The sequence below is a fragment of the Parambassis ranga genome, chromosome 6 (assembly GCF_900634625.1).
Source record: "Parambassis ranga chromosome 6, fParRan2.1, whole genome shotgun sequence".
NCBI lineage: Eukaryota > Metazoa > Chordata > Actinopteri > Ambassidae > Parambassis > Parambassis ranga.
Window position 1 is genome coordinate 15,935,745 of NC_041027.1, and position 17,789 is coordinate 15,953,533.

General features: G+C 45.4%; 1 protein-coding gene and 2 long non-coding RNA genes across 4 annotated transcripts; 2 read left to right on the top strand and 1 right to left on the bottom strand.

The window, feature by feature from the left end:
- The first annotated feature begins 300 nt into the window (after window positions 1-300).
- On the top strand, window positions 301-13,083 carry LOC114437625 (uncharacterized). The gene is made up of 2 exons (XR_003670919.1): window positions 301-406; window positions 11,427-13,083. It is a non-coding gene; the product is annotated as an uncharacterized LOC114437625 (long non-coding RNA).
- On the bottom strand, window positions 13,029-17,561 carry dpysl4 (dihydropyrimidinase like 4). Of its 2 annotated transcripts, none has more exons than XM_028408429.1 (15): window positions 17,280-17,561; window positions 16,150-16,238; window positions 15,868-16,052; window positions 15,632-15,796; window positions 15,490-15,551; window positions 15,326-15,406; window positions 15,177-15,245; window positions 14,970-15,090; window positions 14,722-14,878; window positions 14,491-14,632; window positions 14,329-14,413; window positions 14,129-14,214; window positions 13,875-14,054; window positions 13,603-13,768; window positions 13,029-13,500 (listed from the first exon to the last, which is right to left on the bottom strand). In XM_028408429.1, the coding sequence occupies exons 1-15, from the start codon at window positions 17,559-17,561 to the stop codon at window positions 13,409-13,411; spliced, it is 1,962 nt and encodes a 653-aa protein (XP_028264230.1). In that variant the 3' UTR covers window positions 13,029-13,408. The 2 variants fall into 2 exon arrangements, with proteins under 2 accessions (XP_028264230.1, XP_028264228.1); XM_028408427.1 differs by lacking the exon at window positions 17,280-17,561 and adding an exon at window positions 16,802-16,924.
- Window positions 15,962-16,568, top strand: LOC114437626 (uncharacterized). Its single transcript, XR_003670920.1, has 3 exons — window positions 15,962-16,099; window positions 16,174-16,276; window positions 16,553-16,568. It is a non-coding gene; the product is annotated as an uncharacterized LOC114437626 (long non-coding RNA).
- Window positions 17,562-17,789: the final 228 nt, after the last annotated feature.

Genomic DNA, 17,789 nt, shown 5'->3' on the forward strand with positions numbered 1-17,789 from the left:
CGAAGTGACTATCCAATCAGAGGTCAGGTAGAAGAGCAAGGGATGATGGGAAGGAGAGGCCGGACAGAGAAGGGATGTCGGTAAACAGCTGGAGGGAGCAACAATGTAGGGGCTCTGTGTGTGTCGATGTTTGTGTGTAGGTACACGGACAGTGAGTCTAATGGCAGCGTTACACAAGGATTCCACGGTGATATGTGTGTCGCTGCTCGGAACGAGGTGTGGAAGGGACGCAGCAGCTAAGCTAGAGCTAAGCTAGAGCTAAGCTAGAGCTAAGCTAGAGCTAAGCTAGAGCTAAGCTAGAGCTAAGCTAGAGCTAAGCTAGAGCTAAGCTAGCCTGCTCGACATTAGCATCATGCCTGGAGAGACTGGAGAAGCACAACCTGGCCCCAACCCTGCGCAAGGAGAGGTAGTTAAAACACGTTTTTACTTTTTAAATTTCTTTGCTTTATTCGTACTCCTGACTGGTGTTTTTATTGTACTGTTTTATATTCCTGTGTTTTATCAAATTGATTTTTTTTTTCATTTTATTTTATTAGTGGTTTGATCTACTCTCGTTAGGCTGACCTTGTTTTTTTAAAGGGCTCTATAAATAAAGTTGGATTGGAACAAATTTAAATTGAGTTGTGAGGTCACTTCATTGATGTTGACATCTCAATTTAAGGCTAATGAAAGGTAGTACTGGTCATTTAAAAGTACTGGTATTGTTGTGACCTAATCTGGTCACCCCGGATTCCCAGACTCCGTCCCCGAAGCACAGAACATTGAATGAAAACCAGTACTGATCAGTTTCAGTTTCGCCTTTATATAAAGGGAGAATGCACAGCTCAATACAGACCCCTCGATCTGCTCCTGCAGCTGACCATTTGCATTCTGTCTGTCCCATGCATTAGGCTCGTTTTATTAATCTTACAACAAGGTGTGGTTACATTTACATAGAAAGGCATAAAAGGTAATGTTTTTCAGTGAAACATGCATATTCAATAATCACAAGGTGGAAGGCGTATACGAAACTAAAAGACATTGAAGTTCTCCCACTCACATCTTTGATGTGAGTGTGTGTGTGTATTCTCACAGGTCCTCCTGTTACGGCCTTGAGTATATCTTGTCTCTTTGGCAAGCTTGTATGGGTCAACTTAGGGGTTTGCAGTTCGAATTTCTAAACTAACCATTAAACATCAGAATGCTTTATGACCTCAGTCAGAGGTCACTATCTATGAGCAACCATACACTTTTACCATATGTGTAGACAAACATATATTTTGACCAAGTTTGACCATACATTTCCACAATTCCCCCTTTTGGACTCTACTAAGAGTCCAACACAAAATAAGCAAAAGAAACAACAAACGGTCACATCAGCAAATAGAAAACACTGTGTGTAATCAAACAAAACTATGGGTAAAAGTGACATCTATATATAACAACACTGTGAATAAAATCCAAACACCTGGTGTGTGCGTATGTGTGTCAAAACCATAAAAGAAGGTGCAAAAAAGAAAACTCTGTGAGAATGTAGTGTATTAAAAAACATATCATGTGAGTACATAAAACGAAACATGTTATACATCATAGTATGTGGGGGTATTTTAATCGGTCGGTCTTTCACCGTTCCCGCCCCCAGATACTCCTAACAGCTCAAATATAATGACAATTGTCAGTTAGAATGTACAAAATTGTGTTTTATCAGTTCATGTGTGTATTCCTGTCCGTCTGCCTCGTCCATCCAGCGCCCCGCCTGGTTCTCTGGTCCTCTCGTCCTCAGGATGTGTCTTCTTTCTTCGGATCCCTGGGGTTAGACTACCCGGGATCCTTGATCTCTGTCAGGGGATTATTCTGCCCCTTTTGTGACAGGATCTGTGTCTGAATCAGCCGATTCAGACTTCTGTGCCCTCAGATTAGTCTGGACGTCCTGTAGAGAGCGTTGAGGCTCCTCTGCGCCTGCGCACTGGCTCCAGTGATACCAGGTGTCCCCCTTTCCTCTCAGCCGAACCGCGTGAGAGGTGCGTTCCGTCACTTGGTAGGGACCGGTCCACCTTGGTTCCGACCACTTCCTTTTATCACCTTCAGGAGGACCCACTCAGCTGTGTGTGGCTCCTTCTGGACTCACCATCTCTCCTTTGTCCTGTAATACAAATTCTAACACCAAAGCTTCAAATTCATTATATTATGGTTTATATTAATACCATACTGCATGCTTCTTCAGTCTCAGCCGGCCAGCTGGTCCAGGAAACTGTCGACCTGTAAGAAGCTCATAGGGTGTAGATTATATGGCGTTATTACCAGAACATCAATACAATAGATAATACTTGAACCCATATAAATTTGGTCTGTGCACAGATTTTAGCCAATTTTTTGTTTTAGGTTTGATTCATCCTCTCAACTTTGCCTTGAGACTGTGGGTGATAAACTGTACCAAAAGCATGCTTCAGTCCCAACATAGCCTCCACCTGCCGGAGGTCTTTATTTCTGAAATGTGTTCCATTGTCAGATCTGATTTTTTCAGGAAAACCATGTCTAGGGATGTAGGTGTTAATCAGAAATTTAATGACTGTTTTACTGTCCTCTCTTTTTGCAGGACAGGCTTCTGGCCATCCTGAGTATGCATCAACACACATCAAAATGTATCTGTGTCCTCTCACAGAGTCAACCATGTCAGTGTAGTCAATGATTATTTCTCTACCTGTCTTGGTCTCTAGAGGATATTTTCCAATTTCTGGTTTGATAGTCAGTCTGGGGTTGTATTTACAACATTGGTCACATGTTCTGATCAAATACTGAGCCATGTCTTTCATGTAGGGGTGCCACCAGTGCTCAAGATTTTTCATCATCTGTGCCACCCCCACATGGCCTACCCCATGCGCTTCCTCCATGGCAGTCTGTCTCAGTCCAGGTGGCAGTATGGGGCGTCCGTCAGGCCCTCTCCATACTCCTCCTGTGTCAGTCGCCCCTCTAGCTTTCCACAGTGTTTTTTCCTGTGGAGAGGCTTTGTTTTGCAATTCCATCAAATCAGTCCAATCAACAGGGGGAGGCAAGTCTGTTTCTGAACACATAAAAAGCATTCGCTCAACATAGCCTGCTGCCTGTTTTGCTGCCTGATCTGCTGCGTTGTTTCCTCTTGTGCCCCTGTCAGTTCCTGCTCCATGACCTTTGCACTTAATCACAGCCACTTTGCTAGGCAACAACAGAGCTTCAGCAAGCTCTCTCATTTCAGCCTCATGCCGTATAGGTTTGTTAGTTGCAGTGAGAAAACCTGCTCTCAGCCATTGTCCTAATTCCACATGCACTGCTCCTGCCGCATATGCTGAGTCAGTAAAAACATTGATGTCCTGTCCTCGACCTATCTTTAGTGCCTCAATCACTGCCCTCACCTCGGCTCTCTGCGCTGACTGCTGTCCCTCTAATCTTTCTGCTTTCAGTGTTCTCATCTCTTCCCCTGTGTCTTCAACAACCGCGTATGCTGCTCTGAGTCCTTCTGTGTCATGTCTAAAACAGCACCCATCTGTGAACAGATTTCTGGCCTCTGTTAGTGGTGTGGCCTGTAAATCCATTCTGACTTTTTCTTCTCTGGTTACCCTCTCTACACATGTGTGTGGCTCTCCAGCTCCTATCTGCTCTGCCATGTTTATACCATCATGTGTGAAGGTGATGTTTGGTGCTTCTAAAATCTTGCTCAACCTCCTCTGTCTCAATGAGGTGAGTGTGAATGTCTCTGAGTTTACATATGCGACTACACTATGTGTTGTCAGTACATACAGCTGGTGTCCCATGACCATGTGTGCGGTTTTTTGAATTAGCTTAGCTATTCCTGCTGCGTGTTGTGTGCACTGAGGGTGTCTTTTCTCCATGTTGTCCAGGGGGACACTGATGTACATCAGTATTAGTCTTTCTCCCCCTTTTCTCTGGAACAGGATGCCATTGATGCAGGCATCCGTTCCAGAGACATCCAAATAGAAAGGTAAAGTGTAGTCAGGTGAGGCTAGTTCTGCTGCAGCGGCCAAAGATTGTTTAAGAGCAATGAATGCTTGTTCCGCGGCCTGCGTCCAATTCAGGCGAGCTGACACATTACGCATGCCATGTTCTTTGACTAGGTCTCTGAGAGGTTGTGTGAGGCCAGTGTAGTTAGCAACAAAGTTTCTACTGTAGCCAGTCAGACCGAGAAATGAGAGCATGTCCTTCACTTTATCAGGACGCGGATGATGCAAAATGGTAGATTTGTGCGAAGGCGATATGCTGACCCCCTTTTGTGAAACAATGCGTCCTAAGAAAGCAACTTGTTTCCTGACTAATTGGAGTTTAGATTTGCTGACCTTAAAACCAGCTTTGGCCAGATGTTGCAAAACAGCCTGCGTGGCATCCAGGCAGATTGCTGCCGTTGGAGCTGCGATAAGAAGGTCATCAACGTACTGAATGAGTGTAGTGTTTTCTGGGAGGGTGCAGTGACTGAGTATCTGTTTCAAAACCTGATTAAAAATACCGGGGGAGAGCGCAAAACCTTGAGGTAGCCTGGTGTAGCGATACTGTGTTCCCTGATATGTGAATGAGAAAATGTCTCTGCATTCAGGTGCCAGAGGGAGACAAAAGAAAGCATTAGCTAAATCTATGCAGGTGAACCAGCTCTGTGAAGGATCCAGTTGTGCCAATGCCACGTATGGATTCGGAACTGGTACCGTGGGGGTTGACAGTACAGCGTTAATGTCCCTCAGATCATGTGCCATGCGATATTTACCTGTCCCTTTCTTTTCTACAGGTAGGATGGGAGTATTCCAGTCTGAGTGAGAGAGTTCCAGCACACCATTTTCAAAAAGTCCATGAATAGTATCTGCAATGCCAGCTCCGGCTGCTGGCTTGTGTGGATACTGTGGTATCCACAAAGGGCCTGGTGTGTTAATCTGAAACGTCACAGGTTCACAGTCCACCAGACCCACATCAGTGGGGCCGTCTGCCCATAAATGTGGTGGCAAGCTGTCAATCACAGCCTGTGCCAGAGGATGATCAGTTTTCTCTCTACCATGATGTCTAGCAAGCAGTTCATGTGCCAGAGTGACAGTGTTCATAGTTGAAACAGTTATTTTGTATGCTTTAGCAGATGGAGAATACATGATTTGAGGTAAAGGTGTGGGTTGCCAGTCTGATTGCCCCATGGCACGTTTAACCATGCCACCTAGTTCTTTGGCCTGGTGGTTTGGATGTACAGCTAATGAGACGTGGGGATGCCCTTCGTCACTCATCATGTACCAAGACATTTGTTCTGGAGTGAGGTCCACACCGGCTGCCACGCCCTCAGGTGCCACAAAAATGTCTCGGACTGTAATAGACCAGTCCTGTCCCTCTAGGGAGTGCGCAAACTTCTCATGGTACCAATCAGTTTGCTGCCTGTCATAAAATAGAGTCACATGAGGGGGGTCAGGGGGAGAAACATATGGTTCGACCTGCGCTATCCAGGGCTTCCACTGCAGGTAGGCAGAAAGGATTCCTGGGTTCTGGGGAGTTTCAGGATGTAACATGCCCCAGTAGATGTCAGCACATGGGTCAGTCACAGGTCTCATCAGATATTGTCCGCCTGTGTCTGCAACATTACAGTGGAACATGGTGCCGTCCGGCAGTGTCACTGTCAGCCCGTCTGGGCCGCACAAAATAGATGCTCCAAACTTAATCAGCAAGTCTCTCCCCAGTATATTCAGAGGCAGAAGAGGTGAGTGTACAAAACAGTGTGAAACAGTCTGATGTCCCAACTGAGCAGTCATGGGAGTGGTTATAGGCAGAGTCTGTTTATCCCCAGAGAAGCCCATCACAGTGATAGAGTTGTTGGACAATTCCATAGAAGATGATTGAAACAGTGTAGAACAGGTGGCGCCAGTATCCACCAGAAAAGGCAGTGTCTCATCCTCTACTTGCATAGATAACATCGGGTCTGCCGTGCCGATGTAATCTGAGCTGCTCTGTGGGGTGTGTCAGTGTTGTGAGAAGTCACAATCCCACTGTTCCCAGCCGGAAACAGGAAACTGTCCAGTGAATGGAGGTCCTGGGGGGCGGGAGGAAGCCCTCCGTGGACCAGACGCTGCACGTCCTCGGGCATACTGTCCCTGTCTGTGTGGACAGTCTTTGGCCCAGTGTCCCAACTCCTCACAGTAATAGCAGCGGTCACGACTTGGGTCTCCCCTCGGCTGTCCCCTAAGTGTTCCACCCCTTCCGCGCCTGTCTCTCCATCTGCCCCTCCCTGATCCGTACCCCCTGTAGGACCCCGTAGGCTGCTGATAATCAGGAGAATAAGGTGATGGAGGCACCCAAGGTGTGACCGGAGGTGCGTCAGAGCTTTCAGTGACAACCATGACTTTATTATTTTTATCTTTCTTTTTGTCATTGGCCTTCTGTCTGGCCTCAGTCAATTGCAGTTTCAATAATTGTGTTTGCAAATCCTGGACATCCTTACTGTCAGCTTGTGCTGCCTCTTGGGCACGTGCCAAGTGATGTACTAGATGTCTCTCCCACACACTGGAATCACACCCTGCCATGTCTGGGTTATTATCCATGGCAGTTTTTACAGTCTCAGGAACCCCGTTTAAGACGGCGGTCCTGTACCACACCCTCTGAATGCCTGGGTTACCAGGGTGGCACCCGGTGTGTTTGATCCATGTGTCTTTGCTTTGATTAAGATATTCTCTTGGACTCTGTTTGGGGTCCCATTTCAAAGTGGGAACGGCGGCTCCAGCAGGCAGAGGATATTTATGTCTTAGTGCTCTGCCTATTTCAGTGCTGACCTGAGTGAAAGGTGTGTCATCTCTCTGTCTAGTAGTGGCGGCGTCCTCCTCTATGTCCCTCACTTCTGAAGCTGTAAGACACCTAGAAATAACGGCCCGAAAATCACCTAGAGCGAGTCTGTGACCTGCTGTCAGACTGTCAAGTTGACTCAGCCACATTGCTCCACCTTCGGCCACTGGAGGTAATTTATCCACTAGTGCCTGTACATCACCTAGTGGGAATGGACGATATTTGATCTGGTGTTCAGTTTGAATCAATGGTAACTGATAGTTGAGTGTCTGTGTATTATCATATCCTTGAGATCTAGTTGTCATGTGGTGTGTTTTATGTCTGTGTGCTAAGTGTTCAGCTTCGTGTGTTTTCAACCACTCCTCAGTAGCCTTGGCCTGTCTCTGCAATAGATCAAACATCTCTCCCTGCTCCGCGGACCAAACACCCTCGACCTGCATCTGAATTCCAGCTGTCCTCCCTTCCTGTGATCCATCTTTCCACACGCCTCCCACGTGAAGTGTAGCGTCTCCAAATTGGGGGTTAGCGTGTGCATCTGTGTGTGGTGTTAAATCCTGAGTTATAGCAGCCCGCAACTCCTGTAATTCCTCCTGCAACTGTTGCACCTTGTCTATTTCTCCCTGCTTTGTGTTCACAATGTGTGGTGTCTGTGTTCTGTGTGACAGCGGGGCTTCAGCTGCAGCACATAGTGCTCCGTCGCAGCTCAGTTCTCTGTCCTTTCGCAGCTGGAAAGGTGAAAGGGCAGGGGCCTCTGGAGGCCCTTCACGGGTGCTAACTCCCGAGGGTAAAGCAGACACACTACTCACTTGGGACGTGTGAGAGCTGTCATCAGACCACGCCTCAGAGGAATCAGGCATGTCTGTTATGGCCAGTGTGCCTTGAGTTATTTGTAAGACTGGATATAATCCAGCAGATGAATGAGAGGATGGTGGTGCAGTAGGAGGGGGTGGTGTATACGGTGGGGGATCCTTAAGTTTTTCTGCTTTGGCATCCTGTGTTTTGGGCTTCTCGGTCATGAGGTGAGTTACACCCTGACCTAACAAAGCCCATCGCGCCCACTGAGCTCTCTTCTCCTCTGCTTTTTCCTGCTCCCTCTTAAATCTCCCTTTCTTAGACCAGCCACACTGCTCTGCACTCTTCCTGGCCTTCTCCCTCTCTGCCTTCGCTTCACCCTCCTTTCTCCAAAACTCCTTCTGTAAACAACCTCTATCTTTCATGCCACGGCCTATTTCTCCCAGCAAAATAATGACTGCCTCCCTCATCTGAGTCATCTCTTCAGACGCGGTTTTAGAGTCAAAAGCCTGATGCAGCGCTTTCTCCAAAATAATCAGTTGAGCTTCTACTGTTTTTAGTGGGCTGTTCGGACCCCACCCATCATCAACAGTGTCTCTGTTAAAATCTCCGTCCATGTCGTCAGTCATCAAAGTCTCAGTCATGTGATTACGTGAAAATTAAAACTAAAGCTTAATAATAATGTGTTATTTGCAAAACTGTGCTCAGAAGAGTTAACAAAACTATGATGTTAGAAAAGTTCAGAAACTATGTTCACATCAGAAATATATACAAGAGTATGTGCACAACAAAAAACACTAATCCAGTTCGTGAGTGAACCTACTTCAACAGGCCACTGCTTTACGTTTACACCAATTAAGGTTTCCAGCAGTGCTGCTGCTTCAGTTCACCTCGTCTCTGGCATTCATACACATTCCACACTCATGCTTTACCCATTTATACTGCGAGCTCGGTGTGTGTGTGTCAGTACTGTATCTTCACTTCTCTGTGTTTCTCTTTAGGGGTGCTTCATGAACTCACAGGACTTATTCTCTGGTCTTGCCGTTCAGTGTAAGAACAGCTCACAGTTATTTCATTAATTACTCTACTCTCTGATCTTGTCGTCTTTATCTCAGACGACTCACAGTTATGAGTCTCAAGAGTGCCTTTCTTTTCTAGATTCTGGCCGACTGAGAAATATGGCACGCTGTGTCCCTGGTACTCAGTCCAATGGATTCGAGACTAGCCTCTGTCCGTGACACCAGAATCTTATATATCTGTAATTTGGAAGCCTGTTGACTTACTTCAACTCCCGCCTAACTAGTGCGGTCATTGTTTCAGTTTCCAGTCTGTCCAACATGCATACCATGTGTTTTCTGCCTGGTCTTGTTCTCTCTCTCTTTTTTGTAGTGATTTAGGGTTCCTCAAGCCCCGGGCCTCAAACCCAGCTTTTCCGGCCCCTCGTCAGAGTACCGGTGGAGTCGCCACACTCAGGATTTGCTACCCCTTTTTCTCTTATTCCTCTGCAGGCATTATCCCTCTGCAGGCATTATTCCTCTGCAGGCATTATTCCTCTGCAGGCATTATTCCTCTGCAGGCATTATTCCTCTGCAGGCATCATTTACTTATCTCTTACACAGCTGTAATCATTCACTCATTTACCGTAGTCATATACATTCACTTACGGTTATTTCACTGTAGTCATATTCATTCACTTACAGTTAAATTCATTCAGTCAATGTTCTTTTTGCTTTTACAGACAGATTACTACTAAGACTCGGGACACGTTACATTTTAGAGTAGTCAATGCAGATATAAAAGGTCTGCTTACCTTATTGTTGCCGGCACGTGTCCTCTGTCTGTTCGTAATCGGCCCTTGTGTTCAATTGACGGATCTGAGGATGATTTTTGCCCTTTGATCCCCAGGACGAGCCCCCAATTGTTGTGACCTAATCTGGTCACCCCGGATTCCCAGACTCCGTCCCCGAAGCACAGAACATTGAATGAAAACCAGTACTGATCAGTTTCAGTTTCGCCTTTATATAAAGGGAGAATGCACAGCTCAATACAGACCCCTCGATCTGCTCCTGCAGCTGACCATTTGCATTCTGTCTGTCCCATGCATTAGGCTCGTTTTATTAATCTTACAACAAGGTGTGGTTACATTTACATAGAAAGGCATAAAAGGTAATGTTTTTCAGTGAAACATGCATATTCAATAATCACAAGGTGGAAGGCGTATACGAAACTAAAAGACATTGAAGTTCTCCCACTCACATCTTTGATGTGAGTGTGTGTGTGTATTCTCACAGGTCCTCCTGTTACGGCCTTGAGTATATCTTGTCTCTTTGGCAAGCTTGTATGGGTCAACTTAGGGGTTTGCAGTTCGAATTTCTAAACTAACCATTAAACATCAGAATGCTTTATGACCTCAGTCAGAGGTCACTATCTATGAGCAACCATACACTTTTACCATATGTGTAGACAAACATATATTTTGACCAAGTTTGACCATACATTTCCACAGTATCCATGCTTAGCAACAGACAGAGATCTCCTATAGGAATTCAGGGAACACACATTTAACCTGATGTCAGCATTAGGGGCGCTATATTAGTATTTATTGTAGTGCGGTTTTTTAATTGTAGAGGGTTGGGTTAGGGTTGCTGTGGTGGAGCTACATGTACAGAGAATGTATAGGAAGGGCAGGTAGCAGGATCACTGCAGGTGTGTTTGTTTGCAGTGGTGCATTTGGTTTTATTGGTCATATAAGTTAACCGGCATCTCAGCCCCTCAGTGATGTTCATTAAATGAATGAATAAACAAATTTATTGTCACATGTGATACAAGTACAGGCACACAGCAAGATTGAAACTTTGCTCTGTGTGAGACACTGGAGTCGGATTGGCTCATATGACGATGGACTTGAGCGTCATAGTGGAGGATGCAGACCTGAAGCTGCAGTGAGTTCACCCGGCCGTGGGTGCTTCAGGGTCGGAGCACCCATGTGTGTCAGCCTACACTTGTCATTGATTTGCTAATCACTACTCCCCCGCTACCTATCAACACATTGTATTAGGCTGTCAGAAAGTACCAAAAAGGCTAGATGGCAACTTGCCGATAAAACTAGCATAGTGGTTCATTTGAAAATGGGCACATTTTTGATTAAAATAGACCTTTTTTTGATAAAAATCATACCAAAAATGATGATAGATTTAGGAATCCTGGTCATGAACCACATGTTTTAAGAAAGCGGCAACCTCTGGGGCTCTGACTTGAAGCCTATGTGGAAGTGTTAAAACCTGCAGTTCACACTGCAGTCTCTAGGGGCTGGTTGCAAAAGTGAATCAATCCCCAGAAACTCCAATGTTAAAATGTCCAACTTCACAAAAATGAAGCATATTATAGGCATTACTGCTTTGACTGACAGGCGGTTGCTGCAGCCTATTACAGTGCAAGCTTGCTTCCTCGATTGCCCGCCTGCCACAGCTCCTCTTGTGCTCCCGTTCCTTTTTTGGAGTTCTGGCAGTCTGTAACGTTGCTAACGTTGCTAACGTGGCTGCGGTCGGAGCGTTCCACTGAGCCTCAAAACAGATCTTCAGAAACAAAAGTGACATAACTGAAGGTTCGTTCATAGATTTGACTCTGTCAATGGTTTTAAAACGAATTAGTGATGTTTTGTTTTTATTTTAATTTGGATTAAATTAGTTTGTTGTTTTTAATTTCTTTTGTTGAATCTTTTTTTGGTAACCACAGGTTATTTGGTGGCAGCTAGTATTGTTTGGTGGTGTTTAGTTACTTAATCGCTGCCTGTTAATTTATTGTGTGTTTTGTGTTGATTATTTTGTTGGAACCCACTGATCATTGATTTTTCTTGTCCTTTTCAGAGAGCCAATGGCGGATCAGTCAGATTTCAGGTTTTCAGCCATTCTACTGGAAATGCTTTTTTCTGCTTATTCTGCTGGTCAGAAGAGACTGAGCACAGACATGTAGAAAAGACAGACATCTCACTGAGCTTTTCTCTTCACAGTTTATTCATGCAATTCTCATCACAACTGGAAGTAGTTTTACATTCAACACAGGAACAACAACAAATGAACTGTTGCCATGGTAACCTTCTTCGTGCACACAAACGGTTTACGTCTTCCATTTTGGCTCCTGTTCATCCGTGAGGAAATATACACAACTACCTGCTACAGCCACCATGTTGGAGCCAGTTGTTGCACTTCCATCATGCATCGTTGAGTTTTTTGTGTGACTTTGTTCACTGTCCCTTTAAGGACATGTCTGTACTAAATCTTCTTATTTTTAGTCATAGAACATGACGTTCTTATGCCAACAGCTCAGCACCAACATGGCAACCAATGACACAAATGCTCACACTGCCAGGATACAAAACTGTAAAAAATACAAAATGATCATGAAGTCAGTACAAAAAAAACAGCCCAGTATTACAGCAGGATCGGGGCATGATGTTGTGCCAGTGTACCTACGTTGTCACCGAAGAGCACCTCGTTATTTGACTGATACGATGACGAAAAGCATCTGTTCCTTGTGTGGATTTACATTTTAGCTGGTACAACTTCAGTTTAGGTTTTGAGGTCACCTGGATGAGCAGATTCTGAATCAGCAGGTTGATATAAAAAAAGGGGAACACATCGTGGCTTTTAAAGTATTGCTACTGGAAGGCTAGCACTGGATTTATTAGCACCATCCATAGGCAGTCTAATGGGTTCAGTCTGGTTCTGAGACAAAAGCTGATCAATAATTGTAGTATTGATAAAAACAATCAGCACCTGTCCAGCTGAGCAGACAGACACACACCACAGGTGATACGTTACATATTCTAATGATGTAAGATGCAGATATTACGAGTAAATATTGATTACAGTGGATTTAATTTACAATGTTTGTAATGAGAAGGAATTTTAATGAGACACCCGGGAAGAGCCAGTCACACCGCGCACACACAGGTGTGTTTTCCTATGTGTGATCTGAAAAGAGACAGATGTATGTACTACAGCTACTACTGCAACTACTACATTTAACAGATTTTACTGACCACAATGAAGTCAGAAAGGATGAACAGGATCAAGAACATTCTGTAGTAGCTAAAGAACCACTGCTGCAGGGTGTAACATTCAGTACTGCTGCAGGCTTTAATATTAGTTGGAGTACTCATAGATTTAGTATTTGCTGAAATACTATTGTTGCAGAACTTTAGTACTAGCAGAAGTAGCAACACTGCTGTATTCAGCAGAGGGCCGAGTAAGTTGTAGGAGTACAAATATCAAACACAGTAGAAGTACAGGCTTTAATACCAGTGTTTGGTAGCTACTTGTGTGCTATCGGTGTTTCTGTACTGCTGTAGTCGGGCATTTTTAGGGCCATTGTACAAGCTGAAGAATTTAGTCCTTCAAGTTTTAAAACATGCAGGGTTACAACTAGTACAGTAAAACCTTGGATTATGAGTAACTCGGTCTGTGAGTATTTTGCAAGACAAGCAACATTTTTTAATAAATTTCAACAAGCGTTGTCTTGGAATACGAATTGTGTGTATGTGGGAAATTCGCTCTGATGTACGGATGCTTTGGATTCCAAGCACGTTTATAGAACCAATTATTTTCGCAAGCCAAGCTACCACTGTCCTACTTTAATGTACGAGTAGCTGGGCTCAGTAGTTACTACAGTTCCTCACTTTAAAGGTGTGTAATGTAGTTGGGTTGTTATTCAATTTAGTAATTCAAGAGAAGTACTGCAGTAAGATTAATAAGGTCATGTTAGGGTTCAGTATTGAAGTACTAGTGTTGTAGGGTGTAGTACTAGTTCCAAGTAGGACAGAAACACCTCAGTAGTTTGTTGGACAAACTTAGGACAAAGATGTGATGTTGGATCGCCCACCAGGCGGTGCCACAATCCTCTGTGCAGAACGACGAGGTATGTGGTCATCAATCTGCGCTCCTTGGTATAAGAAGAAGATGAAGAGTAGTTCAAAATAGCAGCACAGATTCATGACTTTTAGCTGATCAGATTATAGAGGAACACTGCAGATGTGATGTCTACCTGCCAGGGTGAATCCCGATTGGTGGAGGTTCCGGGGTCCAGGCTGGATTTTTGGACAGGGGGCCCCCCTTGTTGTTGGAGTTGGTGGGACTGATTTAGTCATACTGATAACATCATGGACCGGACCATCATAACTCCCTCGGGGGACACCACGGGCCTCAGCCATCTAAAAGGACATGGGACATTCATACATTTACAGGCATAGAATGGTTTTTGTTCCTAGTTTTTAGATCATGTGACATGTTCCTCCTCCTTAGCTGTAGTGTTGTTACCTTGCTTCGGGCTTTGATTCTTCTGTAGATGGTGTCTGGGAAAGCCTTTCTGGGGATGAAGCGTCCCGACCCCTCAGTCACATTAAGCTCCCCGTCCTCTAGAACAACTCGACCACCACTGATCACCATGGAGGCTATGCCTCGGAGCTCCAAACCCTCCAGGATATTCACTTCCACTGTCTGTACATAGGATCAGTTTGTGGTGATCTATTGATTATGAGTAGTATTTATTGATACAGCAAGCATGTTGTTACCAGCTTGTGAGTCGTTGCAGAAACAGTTCTTGTCTCCTTTGGATTCCAGATGACAATGTCAGCGTCACATCCAACCGCAATCCGCCCTAGATGAACAGAGGACACATCATGTTGTTGTGGTTCAATCACTGTGCTAATCTATCGATGATGGCTGCAGGACAAGCTGTCCTCCTCATCCTCCCCTCACTCTCATACTTTACCTTTACGAGGGTAAATGTTGAAGAGTTTTGCAGCGTTGGTGCTTGTTACTGCAACAAACTCATTCTCATCCATCTTCCCTGTAGACTGCAGAGACAGGATGAGCGTGATGTCTGTCGTGCTCAGTCAGGAAGATTAGGGTGAAAAAGGTCAAGTTATCTTACCACTGCTCTGTCCCAGACCACAGACATCCTCTCCTCGATGCCATTGGTTCCTTCTGGGATCAAAGTGAAGTCGTCTTTTCCGACAGCTTTTTGGGCTGTGGAGAAGCTAGCATGAGCGCTGGAAGTCACCTGTAGGTCTCCACTGGAAAACACATAAGGAGCACCTGTCACTTGGTTCTGCTATGCCTAAACGGTTCAGCTAGAGTCATGCTAACAGAGGTAGATTCTAACCATGCTAATAGAGAGTTCAGGTACTGTGGAGTTGCAGGGTCAGGGTTGAGGGGTGGGCTCATAACAAATGCTGCAGCTGTGGCCCAGTCTTTGGACCAATAGTGAGAGCCGTCAGTGGCCAGACAGGCTGTGATTGGTTCCCCATACACCACTATTCCTGAGGACAGACACAGGCAGATAGTTAGCTTGACAGTGAAAAGAGTGCATTGCTCAGGTGTCGATAATATTGTGGAAAATTATGATGTCACCCTTCTTCCTGGCTTTGGCAATGATGTCAGCGGCAGGTTTGCTCATCACCTTTGTAACATACAGCGGGCAGTTGGCTTGTTTGGCGATGGTTATAGCCCGATACACTGCCTCTGTCTCCACCTGAGCCATGACAACAAACACATCAGTCAGGCAGCATGAAGGTGTGTCTCATGAAGGTGTCTCAGACTTGTTTCAGGTTTGCACACCTCTTCAGGGTGAGATAAAACATGTCCTTCAGGTCCACTGATGCCCAGAAAAAGAAGTTTCTTCTGTTCCTGAAACAAAACCGCTTTAAACTTGTTAATACTGCTTAACTTAAAGAGTCCGAGCTCGTATCTCGTTGGTCAAGATGTACCTCATCAATGATGTCACCATTTTCAGCATGGACCTGTGCAATGGCTCCCAGATCCCTTAGGACCCCAAATGCCTCATAGAGCTGAAACCACAAGGACAGAAGCAGGTTCAGAAGAGAGACAACAAACAACAGGTAAGGTGCCAATAAATGAACAGTGGGTCCACCTGAGAGTCTGAGCTCTGATATTTATCTTTGTAGGCCATGAAGAAGAGAAAGGAGTTCACACCTGAAACACAAATACTGGTCTTATAAAGTGTGTTCTGATTAGTGAGAACCAATATTATATTACTGGTTGACAGACTTGACCTTTGTCTTTGATGAGTATCTCCAGCTCCTCGAACAGTCCTTCGTGCCAGCGAGTGATGTCCAGGTGGAAGGAGAAGTCACAGCATGCCCTCTGCTCTGCGGCCTCCTTCCACTGATCAAATGCAGAGAGTAAACTAGTCCCTGGCTCCACCAGCACATGGTCCACTGCAATCACAACGTTATCATTAACATCTTCTGAATCCAGCTAGTCTTGCTAAATCACTGTAATTACTGACTGATGGTGGTGGTTCCTCCGGACAGTGCGGCTCTGGTTCCCTGGTAGAAGTCGTCAGCCGGGTGTAGGCCTTTTTGTGACGCGTGCAGGTTGGTGTTGGCATCGATTCCTCCAGGGATCACCAGCTGCCCGTACGCATCCACCGTCTTCACGCCAGCTGGAACAATCAGGTTCTCACCGATCTGTCTGATCAGAAGGTTTGATGATGTCAGAGAGACCTAAACAGCAGCAGGGTGGGTCACAGAAACAGCAACTGTTATAATTATTGATAGAAAACATTTACTTGATAATCCCGTCCTCCACGTAGACGTCAGCGTAGAACGACTGGTCATCATTGACAATCTTCCCTCCCTTGATGATCAGACGGTCACCCTGGAAAAGGCAGACAAAGAGGATGCTGGGAAGATCAGGTGAGCCGCTGGGAGAAGATGTAAACTCTGTCTTGTGTCTTATGATAAAGAAATATTCATTACAATGAGTCATTTTTAAATGAAACATGTTTAGACAGGGTAGGTCTCAGTATCTATTAAAACTGTCAGGTGACTAAGCCGCGCCCACCACAATGATGCCACACGTGAACACGTCAGGTCATTATTGGTAAAACACGTTCTGCATGTTAATAAAGTCTACGTCTGACAGCGAACAACAATCATGCTTCTGATTCAGGTTCTTTTTTCTCTGTGCAGAGCTGAAACGTCCCACCGCTCCTGAACGCAGCGATTTATTCTGTATATCAATCATGCAAAAACTGTCAGGAGATCAGGTCTGACACCGAGCAGGCTCAGACCGGGCCGGCACCGCTAGTCCCTGCCCGGCTCGGTCCTCTCTGTCTGTCGCTAACGGCGCGGTGATTGACAGGCGAGGCTGCAGCATCTCGCCTGAGTGGCCCGCTCATCCCGGGTCTCGTGGCTCGGTTCGGCTCGGGTTGAACCTACCGCAGATCTCGTGCTGCTCTTTTTGGCCTGGAACGACATCGTCATCGATCCCTAATCAGCGAATTGATCCTCTCACACACACGGGGCCAGCTATTGTTGTTCCCTTCAACTCTGACGTCACTCTATCGACAAACAGGCACGTTCACAGTTTCCGCTGTAGGGCTTCAAAATAAAAGCCCCAAACAGACGCGCTGTGTTTTAAAATACTGAGAAGTTGCTTTGAAATATTTCAATGCATAGAAAACATGAAAAGGCTAATTAAGAAGTTATTTAATGGAAGTATTTATGAGATAGTATGAAAGAAAATCAGGTTAAAAATCCTATCTTTACAGTGTAGTTACAGTTGTTACAGAGGGAGGAGGGTATGTTATAAAAAGAATTTTGATTGATTGAAATGGTTAATTGATATCTAAAATGTCAAAGTATTTTCAGAACACAGTTCACATTCATTGCGCTGTTAAAAATCTTTTATCTTAACCTCTCTCTTTCCGTAGGTTTCACGGGCGTGGCCGGAGGGAAACACCACTGTCTGTCCTCTTGCTGCTTCTCCTCCATCTTGGCTGTGGGTTTGGGTTCGAGTGGCTCGGTGTCGCTGCATCTGTGGACTGAATGACTCAAAGTTGAGGGTTTTGTTCTCAAAGGCACCCTCAACATTGCAGAACATCCCTCCAAACTTCATCCGAGGTCGAGGAGAGTCCGAGCCAAGCCGGGAGAGAAGTGATGAGCAGTCATCTTCCTGGGAGCACCTCTTCTCAGACATCATGGAGAGATGTGGTCTGATCAGGGACGAGGAAGAAAAGGAGTAGAGAGGAGGAAAGCAGTGGATTGGTCAAAGACCTCAGGCGATAAATGAGGAGAGATGAGTAGCAAAAGGAGGCCATGGAGGGGGGAGATGGGTGACCCTAAACTGAGAGGAAGGAAGAAGAAGGAGGAGGCTTAATGATACCGACCCCAGTCCTCTGAGGGAGGCAAAACAGGTGATACTAAA

Excerpts from the sequence above, each read along its gene's own strand:
- dpysl4 (XM_028408429.1), bottom strand. The coding sequence starts at position 17,561 with ATGTCTGAGAAGAGGTGCTCCCAGGAAGATGACTGCTCATCACTTCTC. Across the intron at positions 14,414-14,490 it reads TGGTCTGGGACAGAGCAGTG|TCTACAGGGAAGATGGATGA; the intron begins GTAAGATAACTT and ends CTGTCTCTGCAG. Across the intron at positions 14,055-14,128 it reads CTGCAACGACTCACAAGCTG|ACAGTGGAAGTGAATATCCT; the intron begins GTAACAACATGC and ends TCCTATGTACAG.